Source organism: Sorex fumeus, unplaced genomic scaffold (genome assembly GCF_029834395.1).
Source record: "Sorex fumeus unplaced genomic scaffold, SorFum_2.1 ptg000036l, whole genome shotgun sequence".
NCBI classification, from domain to species: Eukaryota; Metazoa; Chordata; class Mammalia; order Eulipotyphla; family Soricidae; genus Sorex; species Sorex fumeus.
The window spans coordinates 15,064,858-15,079,971 of record NW_026606093.1 but is presented as its reverse complement, the minus strand read 5'-3'; the positions used below and the strand labels follow the sequence as shown (position 1 = coordinate 15,079,971).

The following is a 15,114-nucleotide window of genomic DNA, read 5'->3' as shown; positions in this document are numbered from 1 at the left end:
ATGCTCCAAGACACATCCTGATCAGAATGACAAAAACCATAGACAGAGATAAAATTCAGAAAATAGCAAGATCAAAGAAAGACATTGCTTTCTTAAGGAATTTAAGAAATTTAAGCATCCTTAAGATTCACAGAAGATTTATTCAATGAAGCCCTAAGGGCCTGAGGACACTGGTGGGATATAGAGAACAAACTCAAATAAATGCCTCACCTAGAATACTTTACCCAGCTAGACTCTCATTTGTATCAGAAGTAACAACACACAGTTTCACAGACAAACAAAAACTCAGAAACATCATAGCCTCAAAAACATAGCTCCAAGAGCAACAAAATGGACTACTTTAAGACAAGCCCCTCAAATACACCAAACTTTGGCAGAAATATGGGACAAAAGCCCCAAACAGTAGTGTCTCTCAATGTCAGTGGCCTAAATGCACCAATTAAAAGAGACAGAGTGACAGATGGATTCAAAAATTGAACCCAACATTCGGCTCCCTGCTAGAAACACATCTGAACAGTCAGAGCCAACACAGACTCAAGGTCAAAGGATGGAAAACAATTCAACAAGCAAACAACTCCCTCATAAAAGCTGGTGTGGCAATACTAATATCAGAACACATAGACTTCAGATTGAGGAAGGTTACAAGAGACAGTGAAGATCATTTCTTTAATGATCAAATAATCTGTACACCAGGAAGAACTGACACTCCTAAAAGTATATGTATCTAATGAAGAGCCAGCAAAATACTTAAGATGATTACTCATAGACTTGAAGAAAGACATCAAGAGCAACACAATGATAATTGGAGATTTCAACAGCACTTTGTCATTTTTCATTATATTGACCACGCTCAAGTTTATCAAGGACATATTTTATCTTAAGGAAGAAATGGAAGACAGGGACTTGATATATATATATATATATGTATAGATATATATGACATTTCATCCCTTAAAACTGAATACATATTCTTCTCAAGTGCACATGCTGGGCCACAAAACATACCTCCAGAAAATTAAGAGGATATCAATTCTATCAACAATCTTTTCAGACCATGATGCACTGAAAATAGAAGTGAATCACACCCAGAAACATAAATTCAAACCAAACACCTGGAAATTAAATAGCTCACTACTGAGCAAGTGGCTTATAAAAGAAATCAATGAAGAAATCAAAAGATTTCTGGAAATGTTTGAGAATGAAGACATGAGTTACCAGAACCTATGGGAGACAGCAAAATCAGTGTTAAGAGGAAAGTTTATAGCACTACAAGCATTCCTTCTAGAGAGGAAGGAAGAGAGAGCCCACATAAGTAACTTATTCTCACATTTGGAGAATGATCAAAAGGAGCCAAAACCAGAGGGAAGGAAAGAAATAATAAAACTTAGAGCAGAAATTAATGACATGGATACCCAAAAACAATACGAAAGATCAGTGAAACCAAGAGCTGGTTCTTTGAGAAAATAAACAAGTTCGATAAAGGGCATATGTACACCATTATTCATTGCAGCACTCAGTATGATGGCTAAGATTCTGAATCAACGTGGATGTCCAACAACAGATCAGTGGATCATGAAGATAGTATATATATAAATGTTTGTGTGTCTGATACAAATGTGACATGTGTGTGATATATGTGTCTGTTACACACATACATAAAACAGAGTACTATGCAGTGTTAAATAATGATTAAATCATGAGATTTGCTGCAACATGGACATAAATATAAGATTCCATGTTAAATGAAGTAAGTCAGAAGAAAAACAAACACAGAATGATATAACGTATTTGTAGATGATGAAGTGCAACGGTTTAAAGGGGGATGTTTAGATCACCCTTGACCACTGAATATAGGTAGGAGAAGGAAAGAAATAGAGTAAAGGGGAAGGAGAGAAGATATAGATAAAAAGTAATGGGGTTAGAGTCAAGGAGATTCAGGAACATTGGTGGTGTTAAGGAATAGAGCTTAAATTCAAACCATAAAGTCGACGACATTGAAGTCGTGAGACCCAAACTTTAATAGCCAAACACAAAAGATGGTTGTGAAATGACAGACTGGAGCTGGGGTAGCAGGATTGCTGATAGAACACTGTATATCAAATGCCCAACCATGCACAACTTTGCAACTCATGGTGGTTTAAAATTAGGGAGTGAATATTAAAATATTATATTTTAATATATTATTAAAATATTAAATATTTTAAATATTAAATTAAAATATTAAATATTAAATATTAAAATATTATTTAAAATATTAAAATTAGTGTGCCCCCGCGCCTGGGTGTTCCTTCCCGGAGTCCCTTGGAGGGGAGCGGGTTGAGCTTTCCTCCCCGCCCCGACCAGGGCTACGGCAGCCGAAGACCTCCAGGACCAGCCACCACCATGCTGAGACCACTCTCCGCACACATGAAGGTACTGGCAGAGGGACAAAGCCACGCGGGTTCCGGGGCCGAGACCTCCAAGCCTACTCGATTTGGAGTCGAGCATCTTCCACCCAGATCCTCCAAATTCCAGTAGGCGGGGGTCACACCCACCACCTGGCCCCCTGGCGCCGTGTAATCCCATCAGCAGCCAAGACTCAGAGACTATAAAATCCAGATCCCGGACGAGAGCAGTGCAGTCTCTGCCCCCGCGCCTGGGTGTTCCTTCCCGGAGTCCCTTGGAGGGGAGCGGGTTGAGCTTTCCTCCCCGCCCCGACCAGGGCTACGGCAGCCGAAGACCTCCAGGACCAGCCACCACCATGCTGAGACCACTCTCCGCACACATGAAGGTACTGGCAGAGGGACAAAGCCACGCGGGTTCCGGGGCCGAGACCTCCAAGCCTACTCGATTTGGAGTCGAGCATCTTCCACCCAGATCCTCCAAATTCCAGTAGGCGGGGGTCACACCCACTACCTGGCCCCCTGGCGCCGTGTAATCCCATCAGCGGCCAAGACTCAGAAACTATAAAATCCAGATCCCGGAACCGCGCGACATCTTATTATCTCATTCCTACTTTGGACAAACTTGCAGGCTATCGAATGTAGCCTGCCCACAGGGCAGAGTCTGGCAAACTCCCCGTGGCCTACCAAATATGCCAAATACCAGTAACAATGATGGGTCTCATTCTCCTAAAGAGCCGTGAATATAATCTCAGGGCTAGGATGAAAGAGACGTTACTGGGGCCTGCTCGAGGCAATCGACGATTAACAGGATGATGAAATGAAATATAATATAAATATCCCCCCCACAAAAACCCAGCAAAATTCACATTGTTAATTTGTGTTGATGTATTGTCTATGTCAAGGTTAACATAAGTCAAAACAAAATGTTTGGCAAGAGCAGAAAATTACATCTAGATGATACAAACAGTATCTCCTTTGAGCTTCATACAATTCTCATGACTTGTGAATAAATAATTTTTCTGTGTAGCTGAAGAAGAAAGCCCATGTTTGCTGAGAGGATATCATGCTTCACTAGCTATATCAGTAAAGGGCAGACATGAAATATGAAGCCAATTCATTCTTCTGACTGCAACAAGGACTCTCTCAGATATTTACTTACATGCATAGTGGCTTTTTTCTAACTTGTCCTATATACATTTTCTACTTCCTACTCCTACAACTATGTAGACTTTCCCAAAACTTCCTCAGTGAGTTCAGTGTCCCCTGTCTGTAGGTAATACTTGCTATACACACATACACACACATACACACATACACACACCTACATCTTTAACCTTGACTTTTCCTAAAGCTTGAACCATAGGAGCTGGAGAGACAGTACAGTGAGTAGAGCACTTGCCTTGCATGCAGTCAACTTGGGTTTAATTCCCTCCATTCCATACAGTCCCCCAAACCCACCAGGAATTATTCCTGAATGTAGAGCTAAAAGTAAACCCTGAGACTGCTTAATATACCCCCACCCCACAAAAAATGGTTGAAGCCTATCTCCCTACTAGCTGAATGTCACTATCATCTCAGTCTCATATATCTATAATCTAAACTTGTCTCTCCTCCATAAACACTTCCTCAGGGTTGATGGAATGTTTCTATACACTGGGCTGGGTACTTTAAAGCATTCTCTTATTCCTCCTTCCTCCTCCAACCCAAGAAGTCAGCTGGCAAAGTCCTGTGGGCTCTGCAGTCATGACGCCCATGGCTTTTAGCTTTCCTTTTATTTATTTTCATTTTTCAAACGAAAAGTGACATTTACAATGAAATAATATAATTTTATAACATTTTAGTTTCAATATTATATATCAATCAGCACTAAAATTACAGACACATGTAGCACTAAAATTACAGAAACATATCTGTAGATACATGTAAATGCAGATAAACTATATCATAATCACTTAAAAATCTTTTTTCTCAATTCCATTTGTGACTTACTTAACCAGGACCCTATTCATTTTACATTATCATTAATTTTTAAATGTTCAATGTAGGTAGATTTTAATATATTTATATAGTAAGTTGCAAATCATCAATATTTAAGACTACAGATCACAGAGATCCCCCTTGGGAATGTTCTGTCTACATAAAACTACCCAATTGGAACAGTTCATTTCAGCAAGTATTGCTGAAGTACATTTTTTAATACTGACTGTATTACTGTCAATGGACCTACTTCTACATGTTCACTTGTTCCTACATATGCATAACTTGATTTTAGGCGGATTATAAAAATTCCCAAGCAACCAGAGATTTTTGAGATATTTGCATAGAAAAAATATATATTAAAATCAAAGAACAGATAAAAGCATTTATAGCAATCTAGGAAAGTTTAGTGGGTGGAAAATTCTAGTAAGAATTTAACATCCGCAATCACTTTATTGCATCTCCTCTCAGACCCCTGAGTGAGTAAGGCAAAGTTTAATTTGATAAATGTGCGAGAGCAAAAAACAACATTATATGTAATGTATTTTATACTTTATGTTCTGAGATGAATTTTAAAATCAAATATATTTATACATTAATGAAACAAGAATGAATATTATGAATGGCTTTTCTCAAATTTTCCAGAAATTTGTGAGAAGGAATACAGAACAGTATTATGTTGCTGATATAGTCAGAGTTGCTTTTACTTTTATGCTATTGTTTGCCCATTGCTTAATAATTCGTCTTCTGGTTCTGACCTTCACTGACTGTCTTATCACACTCTGTTCCAGTTCCATTCAGCCCTTAGGGACCTCTAAGTCTCAAAAGATCTTCACCCAAAGTTGAAATCCCTACACAGCTGACTTGGCAGTACGTAGCCTCCGCTGGTCATTTATCCAAGTAATTTAACAAGAGTGAGAGATCAGGACTAGGACACATTTACATCTAATGAGTAAATGTTGATCCCAAATATAGCCAAGTTAGAGTGCTGGGCTAGCAAGTTTGAGACTATAAAGATATCTGGGGGCATCACTCTTAAACTGCCTTCACTGCAGCATTTTAAGGTAAGTGCTCATAAGTGCCCCCTTTTTATATCCCATGTAGTTGTGACTACACTTGAGAGGTTACCAGTCCTGCAGGAAAGTTAACATTAAAGGCTTTTCTAATGACCTACTGTAGGGTTCTATGGTAAGGACCTAAGTGTAGGGCCCTGTCTTAGGACATACAGCAAGACCTATATTTTCCTTGAAGAAACTTTTCAAAGTAAAAGCACAATGTTATAAACAATTATGAGGGAAAATTAACCTTAATTACAGTCAAATAATGTGTGTAATTTCTACTTAATTATTTAGGTGGATACTTTGCCATGAAATTTACAAAGAAATATGTCAATATGATATCTCTTCTGATTGAAGTATTTCTGAAAATGATTACAGGAGGAGATTTTCTAAGTCTCTTAATTCTTCTCAGTATGTATCGAATACAGTTGACATTTACTGATTTCCAAACTGGTGTTTAGACTTGAGCTGGTCGTGTTTGACACTGCTGTAGTAATCCCTCAGAAGTATTCGAGTTTTGACAGACTTGTGACATTTTTATTCTATACCACCATCTCTACTACAGAAAATTCTGACATAGGTTCACAGGGCTAAATGAATCTTGGGGATTATTATGGTCCACCTGTCTCATTTTCCAGAAGAAGATTGAACCCAAAGAAATCACACTACTTAGTCATGCTCAATTTGATGCATATGCTTTCAAGTTTTATAATTTATTTACTTATGTTTGTGTGTGCAAATGTGTGTGTGGTGTCAGATATCAAATGTAGGATTTCATTTACTTAAAACGTATGTTCTACAATTTATTTGATGATATATCGTTGGCCAAATTTTCTTTTAAATTAAGGATACAGAATCTATTACATAGCAATTCAATTTTTGTCCTGAGAAACTTTTAAGATTTTTAGAGTATAGCTAAAGATTAATAGAGTTAATAGAGTTCAAAACAGAAATAGTTACTCTATAACAGAATTGAATAATAAGCATGCATTGAAACACTGCTTTTACTTAAAATGTATTTTGTCACATGATGTGCTCTCCAAGTTCTACAAAAGTACTACATGCTAAAGAAGAGTTTTGCTATTAAAACATTCTAATTTTATGCATTCTTGAAATTTTTATAAGTTATAAAATCATAGACCTGAGATTCATTAGTCATAAGTGAATTTTCAGCTGTTCTATTTTTTCAAAGATAAATTAGTATTTTTCATAACATATGCTTCCTAGACCTCTAAAAGGAGTCTTCTCTGTCATTCATAGACTTTTTTCCTATTGCCACAATTGGCCATAAAAATCTAGGTAAAAATCACTACCCTCCCTCAGAGCTTCCTTTTCTCAGCCAGAAGAATCACATTTCTAAGTGTGCATAATATTTTAGACTCTTTTTATACTTCCTTGTTCAAATATTTATTTGAGAATTTGTCTTAATCCTTTCTAAATTTTGCGTACCTTTAGGTTAAAGATCATCTTTTTTGAAGTCTATTTCCCCTTAAGTAGTTAACATGGTGCTTGGCATAAACAAAAGACATTAAAATAAAAGTTAATAAAATTTTGTAATTAACTGATTATTTAAATAATGACAATTAACCAAGGGGGTGGGGGATGACAAGTTTGTTTTCATCTCAGACTCTCTACTTTTACCTATTTGAATGTAATTACACTTAAGAAAATGGTGTTCTTATTCATGTAAATTCTTCCAGTTCATTTGTTGTTTTTGTTTTGTTTTGTTTAGCTCTGATTTCTGGAATCAGAAATCTCCCTGCCCAAATAAACACTTGGTTCCTGAAGTACACTATCACTTTAGTTACCAAAAGGTAAGCGTTACTTTCCACATGATTAATAATGTAATAATTGAACTTAGCGAACATTGTTTAACACATTTTCATCGTTGCTACACTCAAAAAAAGTTAAATTATGAACTTGAAATCAGTCACTTAAGAAATTCTAAAGGCATGGAACTGGAGCAATAGCACAGTGGGTAGGGCGCTTGCCTTGCATGCGGCCTACCCGGGTTCGATTCCTAGCATCCCATATGGTCCCCTGAGCACTGCCAGGGGTAATTCCTGAGTGCAGAGCCAGAAATAACCCCTGTGCATCGCCAGGTATGACCCAAAAAGAAAAAAAAATCTAAAGGCAGATAGCAAAATAAGTGTTTGGGGGACTTGTTCTTTAGAGGTAGAGCACACGCAGTGCTCTGGTGACCCTTTTGTGCCAAGAATCCAGCCTGGGTTCCTATATGCAAAGCATACGTTCAAATTCTTTCAGCTATCTCCCTAGTCTACCAAAGAGTAGCTTCCCAAATGTGTTTGGGAAGTAGTAGTAGGCAACAAATATAGTGCAGAACTTTTATATGCAAGATCCAGGAAAATATCTTAGCCCATAACACAATGTTTGTAGGGTCAAGATTAAGCCTCACAAAGGCTGGTTTTGCAGTGAAGAGTCAGTACTCTTGAATTGTCCCAGTGATGACTTATGCGGAGAAAAGAAAAAAGTTCAATTCAAACCTATTAGTGTGATAACTAAAAAAAATCTCCCCACCCAACCCCAAAAATAACTTATTAGGGGCAATTATAGATGAATTTGACCTCAGAAAATCAAAGTATAACAGATTTATGACTTAAGCATTGCTGACTGGCTGAGATTCTCAGAAAGTGGTGTTAGAGGGAAGCAGGGGGGCGTTAAGAGCTCTGCCATGGTTCACTGATAGTAGAGATAAAGGTAAATTCAGGAAATGATGAGGTGGATTGGTGTGACCATCACGATCACGATCACGACCACCCTGTTGTTCGTCGATTGCCTCGAGCAGGTGCCAGTAACGTCTTCTTCGTCCTAGCCCTGAGATTTTTTTTTTAAAGTGCCATATTCAAGGCTTTTTTTTTTTCAGGGTTAGGAGAATGGTGTGACCATATCAATTAAAATACCTCTAAAGATAGGAACAGAGTTGATGGTTGAAGGGAGATGTTTGTGTAAAGTTGAAAGCACAGCAAATTCTCATAACTGAGAAGCTAATTAGGGGTAGCTTGTACATACAGAATCTAAGAAAGTCATGAGTCATACCTTGTAGTTGAATTTACTGCCTCAAATGATTGGTTTGACGCTTGAGTCTCAGGGTATAATTACATAAATATGGGGTGATATGACTTAGCAATCTCATGTACACAGACGGGCTTTACTCAAGAGTGGGTGGTGTCAGGAGTATGACGTCATAGTCAAAATATGATCATCACCTTCAGCATTACACTTAGGTCAAAGAAGCAAGGGCTAATGTGGTAGAGGACATGAACTTTGGATGTCAGATTTTAAGAGATTGGCAGGGGTTTATGAAGTGTGGCTCAGCAGTACAGTATTGCTTCACATGTGTAAAGTACTGGGTTCAAGTGATAGAGAGAGAAAGAGGGAGAGAAAGAACATAAATGTGTTCATTATGATAGTAAAGGAATGATCCAGGAGCTGGAGAGATAATACAGTGGGAAAGGCACTTACCTTACACACAGTCAACCAAGGTTTAATCTCTAGCACCCCCCAAAACCCCTCTCCGCTCTGTCACAAGCAATCCCTGAGTGCAGAACGAGAAGTAAGTCTTGAGAACTGCTGGGTGTACCTTCCAAAAATAAAGATTATTCATAAGTATGTCATGAAAGAAACAGATCAAGGTGCAACTTGAGCTATGTAACATGAAGATTAGGCCAAAAACCAAGAACAGCCATCAAACAAGTGAAGAGATAGAACTAATGTCATGAAGATTTGAACTCTGCTATTACCAACTGTTTGGGTATTAATCTTCCTCAAATTATAGAAAAACAGATTTTAGGTTAAAATTTTAAAAATGGGAACTATGAAACCTGCTCAGAATGGAAAATAATTGTACCTGAAGTTGTCCAGTTAGACTGAACGGCACCTTTGCAAGAATATTCATACATCAGTGACAACTCATACATCATTAATATAGTAAAATTAAAAGATACTGGGGATGATTCACAATTTCAGTGGAAGTAGAAGAAGAAAAATCTCTACTAGAAAACTAGTAGAGACTTGAAATCCAAAGTCTTATTTTTCAAGAGTGACTAAAAATATGGTCTAAAAATATAAGCTATCAAATATTTTCCCAACTTTAGACTTTATTAATAAGAATAAATAAATATAAATTGCCATTACAATTTTTCAGTGAACATTTAACATGAACATTATTAATTCTACAATGATTGCATTTAAAATTATGTTTGTTTTGAAAGCTATCCTAAACACTTGTTATGGAATTGTGGATATTACCATCAGCAGAAACTTTATTAGATATTCAAAATCTCAAACTGTAACCCAGATTTGGTGAATGAGAGTATGCTTTTCAACAGAACTTCCTATTGAACTAATATTCAGACTAGGCTTAAAGATGTTACCTTATTAGGATAAAGATATATAACACACTTTACAAATGGAAAGTTCATAAGGTTTTCTGAGATGCCATATTTCATTTATAAAAACTAAAAACATTTGTAAGCAGAAAACAAAATAAATATTTGTTTAAAAAAGGTTATTTAAGCACCATGATTTATAAACGTGCCCAGAATGGACTTTCATAAATACACAATGTTACAATTTCAGTCCTACAACCAATGCTGGAAGCCTTTCACCAATGTGTCCAGGTTCAGTAGCCCCAACCCCACCAGTTCACCTTCTTAACAGAAACATTTTGAAGTTTAGCTATAGTAGTTTAGATCCCATGCGCACAATTGTGTAAGTAAGAGCTGGTGGTTTAAATAAATACAAATGCCTCAACTCTACGTCATTGATGTAGAGGCCCCTAATCCTTGCCCCTATGTTACCTGCAGACTAACTCTCCATATTCTCATTTGCTATCATTCTCTCCTTCCTTGAGTGCAGAGAATGAACAGAGATGAACCCATGTCTATATTCTGGGTTTAGTGTTTTTCGCACTGTTCATATGTTCCTTTTTCATGCTATTCAATATACCACAGAGAAGTGAAAACCAGTGAACTTACTTCACTTAATACAATGTCTCTAAATTCCATCCAAGCTGCTTGGCTCTTGTTTACATGGCAATGACTATGATGGAGAAGACCTGCCTACCCCAACAATCAAGAACCCCACACTTTAACAACAAATCTTAGAAAGGTGCCTGTCAAGAGAGCAGACTGTGGGTAGCAGGGTATGGGATAGAACCTGGTAACAGCGGTGGAACGAAGCTTACACTGGTGATGGGATAGGGTTGCCATGTTTTATGTCTAAAACTCAAGTTTGAATAACTTTGTAAGTCAGAGTGCTTTAAGAGAGAGAGAAAAAGCGAGCGAGTGTGTCAGAGAGAGAGAGAGAGAGAGAGAGAGAGAGAGAGAGAGAGAGAGATGAGAGATTACAGATTGGCACAGTGGAGAACTCCAAAGAGAAAGATAACACAACATAGCAACACAGACTTCGGGAGTGTTTTCTTGTATTTCTCTGGGATGCTTAGGTGGAAAGTTTAGCTTTTTATAGATAAAATGGTTCTGGGAGCTTGGTGAGCAGGAGACATGTAGTCAATTATAAGAAAGGAGTGAGTTTTTTTCACTCCTTTGCATATAAGATATGCTAGCCCAATCCAAAGAAGAGAGTGAAATGTATATAAAAGAGTTGAGCTGTTAAAACTCACAAGTACACTGGTCTTGATCCTCAGGGTGAAAATTCCGGGTACCCTCGGGAGGGAGGCTAGCCAGACCCAGCAGTCACAACCAAACCCCACAGCAGCCATGCCAATGAGCAGTTTCACTGCTTCATGACTAATCTCTGCAGAAATGCCAAGCCATTGGAAATTCCAAGCACACCAGTTTGGGGACTGAAAACTCCTTGACCTATTTTTGACGGGGTTATTGGTTATATTTTGTTATTGATTTTAGTGAGTACTTGGTGTGCATTAAATATTAACCTTTATCATTCATTTCTGTGAAAATATTTATAGCATTCCCAGAATTCAAATTCCTAAGGGGGCTGGAGTGATAGCACAGCGGTAGGGCATTTGCCTTGCACGCAGCCAACATGGCCGGCCCGAGTTTGATTCCTCTGCCCCTCTCGGAGAGCCTGGCAAGCTACCCAGAGTATCTCGCCCGCACGGCAGAGCCTGGCAAGCTCCCCGTGACGTATTCAATATGCCAAACACAGTAACAACAAAGTCTCCAATGGAGACATTACTGGGCCCACTCAAGCAAATTGACGAACAACGGGAGGGCCTTTACCTTTACCTTTATCTTATCAAATAACACATAAAACCTAAAATAACACTAACATAAAATAAAATAAATACTTTGATAAATTCACAGTATATGTAAAGTATTTGTCAGGGAAAGAGTTTTGTGGGCTCGGTCACTGCTCATTATGCATGCTACCTACAAAAAACTTCTACAAAACCAATGCTAAACACTACTTTAGCTTTTCACCTTTTGTATAAAGAAATAATATTCTTCAAATTGCAGTTATGAAAAACAGACACTATGTAGGTCTCTCATAGAAGATAATGGCATAGAAAGAACTCCTGAAAGAGAGAATGAGGTACCTTTATTACCCTTTTTTTTATCAATTCCAATTTTCTTCACATTCTTCACCATCTATCTTAATTCAAACTTGGATATTTGGCATTTTCTTAAAACTATATTAATTTTGACTATTATTCCACGAAAATCAATGAACAATAATTATTAATATAAATATAAATAACATATATACAAATATATATAAAACTATATATTTGTACTTTCAAACAGAAGTTGAAATCTCAGAAACTTGTATCTGCTAACATTTTTTTTATTTAATCATGAAATTACAAAATTACAATTATAATTGTAAAATTACAATTTAATAATGAAATTACAAAGTTACTCATGATTGAGCTTCAGGCTTATATTGTTTCCATGCCAATCCATTCATGCTGCCATTTTCCTGACACCTTCCTAATATTTAAAGAATATCTTGTCTGTAGAAATAGCACAGGAGTATAAACACTTGTATACAGCTGACTTGAATGTTGTTGACTCAAGTTCCATCCCAGAAACTACATTTAGTCCCTAAAATGTGTCCAGAAGTGAGCCCTGAGCTCAGAGGCAGGAGTAACCCCTGAGCATTATTCAGTTTGGCCAATTCCTCTCCGAAGAATTTTCTGATGAAATCATTGTTGTATTAATTATTGTGTCTTTTTTTGCTTGTTTATTTTTTTTACCACATATGGCACTGTTCAGATCTTCCTCTTGGTTCTGTCCTCAGGGATACTCCTGGCAGTGCTCAGGGGACTATTAGTGATGCCAGGGATTGAACCCAAATGTGCTAAATGAAGGCAAGCACCCTACGCACTATACCATCATTTCAGATCTCATTGTAATTTGTATATTGTTTAAAAACATGTCAACTTTTAGAAGTTCTGTGATAACAGTGAATATTTTCCAAATAACCAATGTATTAACCAATATATGATAAGCAATGTGTGATGTACAAAATAACCAAAGTATGATATTCAAAAGAACCAAAGTTGATCCAGGAAGATGGCATGGAGGTTAAAGCCCATTTCATTAATTGCATGTAATCAACCTGATCCAATCTCACACTACGTTGGTGCCCCAAGCACTACCAGGTATCACTCCCAGGATGGTCTAGGTAATTTCAACACAGCAGGACCCAAGCATCACTGCATATTTGGGCCAGGGTTGAACTGCTTGGCACTGAATCTCTGGAAGAGACCAACAGGCCTCATAAGTACTGCTTAGAAATTGCATCCCTCAAAAAAAATGCACTAAAAGATTAAAGCAGAAGAATAAATTGAATAGATTATAATGTAACACAATGCAAAGAATTAGGATTCCAGATTTTACATTCCATGTTTTAACTACCCTTAATGAGCTACCATATGCCATTTACTTATAATAACAAAGAACTATATTCACATATTTTAAAAACAACTATTAGAAATTCTGTATTTTCCAAATTTTGTAACTGTGTAAGTATGGTATTCTGTGTTTTCTTAACAATTAGTAAAAATAATCATATTGGACACAAAAGAAAACATAAAAACTCAGTTGTCTTTTATTCAGTAAACATTAAAGAAATTTTCAAAAGTGAAAAATAAGAGATCCAGAGCAATCGTATAGGGAGTAGGATGCTTTCCTTGCTTGTGGGCACAACCCCTTATGGCAGAGACCTTAAGTTAACTTACAGTATCTTAACTCAAGGGCTGGAGCGAAGTAGGGCATTTTCCTTGCATGCGGCCGACCCAGGTTAAATTCCTCCACCCCTCTCTGAGAGCCTGGCAAGCTACCAAGAGTATTTCACCTGCACAGCAAAGCCTGGCAAGCTACCCGTGACGTATTCGATATACCAAAACACAGTAACAAGTGGCACAATGGAGACATTACTGGGCCCCTCCTCGAGCAAATCTATGAACAACGGGAGGACAGTGAAAGTGACAGAATTGTTTTTCTTTAAAAATGTAAGGGCATCCTCCTATTTTGGAGACAAAATAGGAGACTAACACCCAAGAATGGCCGAGATTAGTACCAGGAATTTTACTCCATGGCTTGGAGGCCAACCACACATGCTAGGGGAAAAGGGAGCTCAGATAGAGAAGGGAACACCAAATAAAGGTGTTGGGAGGATCCTCCCAGGATGGGAGAAGCATGCTTAAAGTAGACTATAGACCAAACATGATTGTCACCCATTGCCTCTTTTGCAAACCACAACACCCAATAAGAGAGAGAGAGAGAGAGAGAGAGAGAACAAAAGGGAATGCCCTTTTGGCAGGGTGGGATGGGGGGTGGGAGGGATACTGGGACCCATGGTGGTGGGAAATGGGCACTGGTGGAGGGATGGGTATTTGATCATTGTATAATTGAAACCCAAGCACAAAAATGTGTAAGTCTGCAACTGTACCTCATGATGTCTCACTAATAAAAATTTTTTAAAAAATGTAAGGGCATCCTTAAGCCTTAAGTTAAGCCTGTCTCCTTAACAGGCACATTTTTAAGTTTGGGCATTAAAATTTGGCTTTCCTGCTTACCAGCATTGTTGGATCTGTAGCTTAAAAATTTTTTGTAAAGTGAAATAACACCATAAAACCATTTCTGGTTGCCCAGTCTAACTCTGAATCTGGCCTGAGATTTCTTAGGACTGAGATAAATTCCAAGAGCCTTTGAATCTAACCACCTGTCAGATTCAAAGGAAATAAGATGGGATCTCCAGATTTAAGGGTTACCATGGTCCAGATCCAGAAATACCCTTGTTTTCTCAGGTCCTGACAGCCATGAGTTCTGACGCTGAAATGGCCATTTTTGGAGAAGCAGCTCCTTACCTGCGAAAACCAGAGAAAGAGAGAATTGAGGCTCAGAATCGCCCATTTGATTCTAAGAAAGCCTGCTTTGCAGTGGATGATAAAGAATTGTATGTGAAAGGTATGATCCAGAGCAGGGAAAATGACAAAGTCACAGTCAAGACTCTGGATGACCGGGTAAGTGTTGATTAATAAGGACATTTTCTTATTACTTTCAAGTAGAATATGAGAAACAACATGCTGCTTTCTCAGAGTCTGAAGTGTCAGGTAAAGAGCCATAACACTTATCTTCCTCCCATCTTCTCTGAGAACTTGATTTTCAATATTTTATATTTTGTCTGGAAAGGGGGGAAAGGTAGGGGTTAAACACAGTAACACAGTAACAAGTCTCACGATGGAG

The 15,114-nt window shown here is 37.8% G+C and overlaps 1 protein-coding gene across 1 annotated transcript in view; it reads left to right on the top strand.

Moving 5' to 3' along the window:
* Window positions 1-14,687: 14,687 nt before the first annotated feature.
* Window positions 14,688-15,114, top strand: part of LOC130027139 (myosin-13) — a 95,630-nt gene continuing 95,203 nt past the window's right edge. Inside the window, exon 1 of the mRNA XM_056117779.1 lies at window positions 14,688-14,891. Within this exon, the coding sequence (XP_055973754.1) occupies window positions 14,688-14,891 (204 nt within the window). The remainder of the gene's footprint in view (window positions 14,892-15,114) is intronic.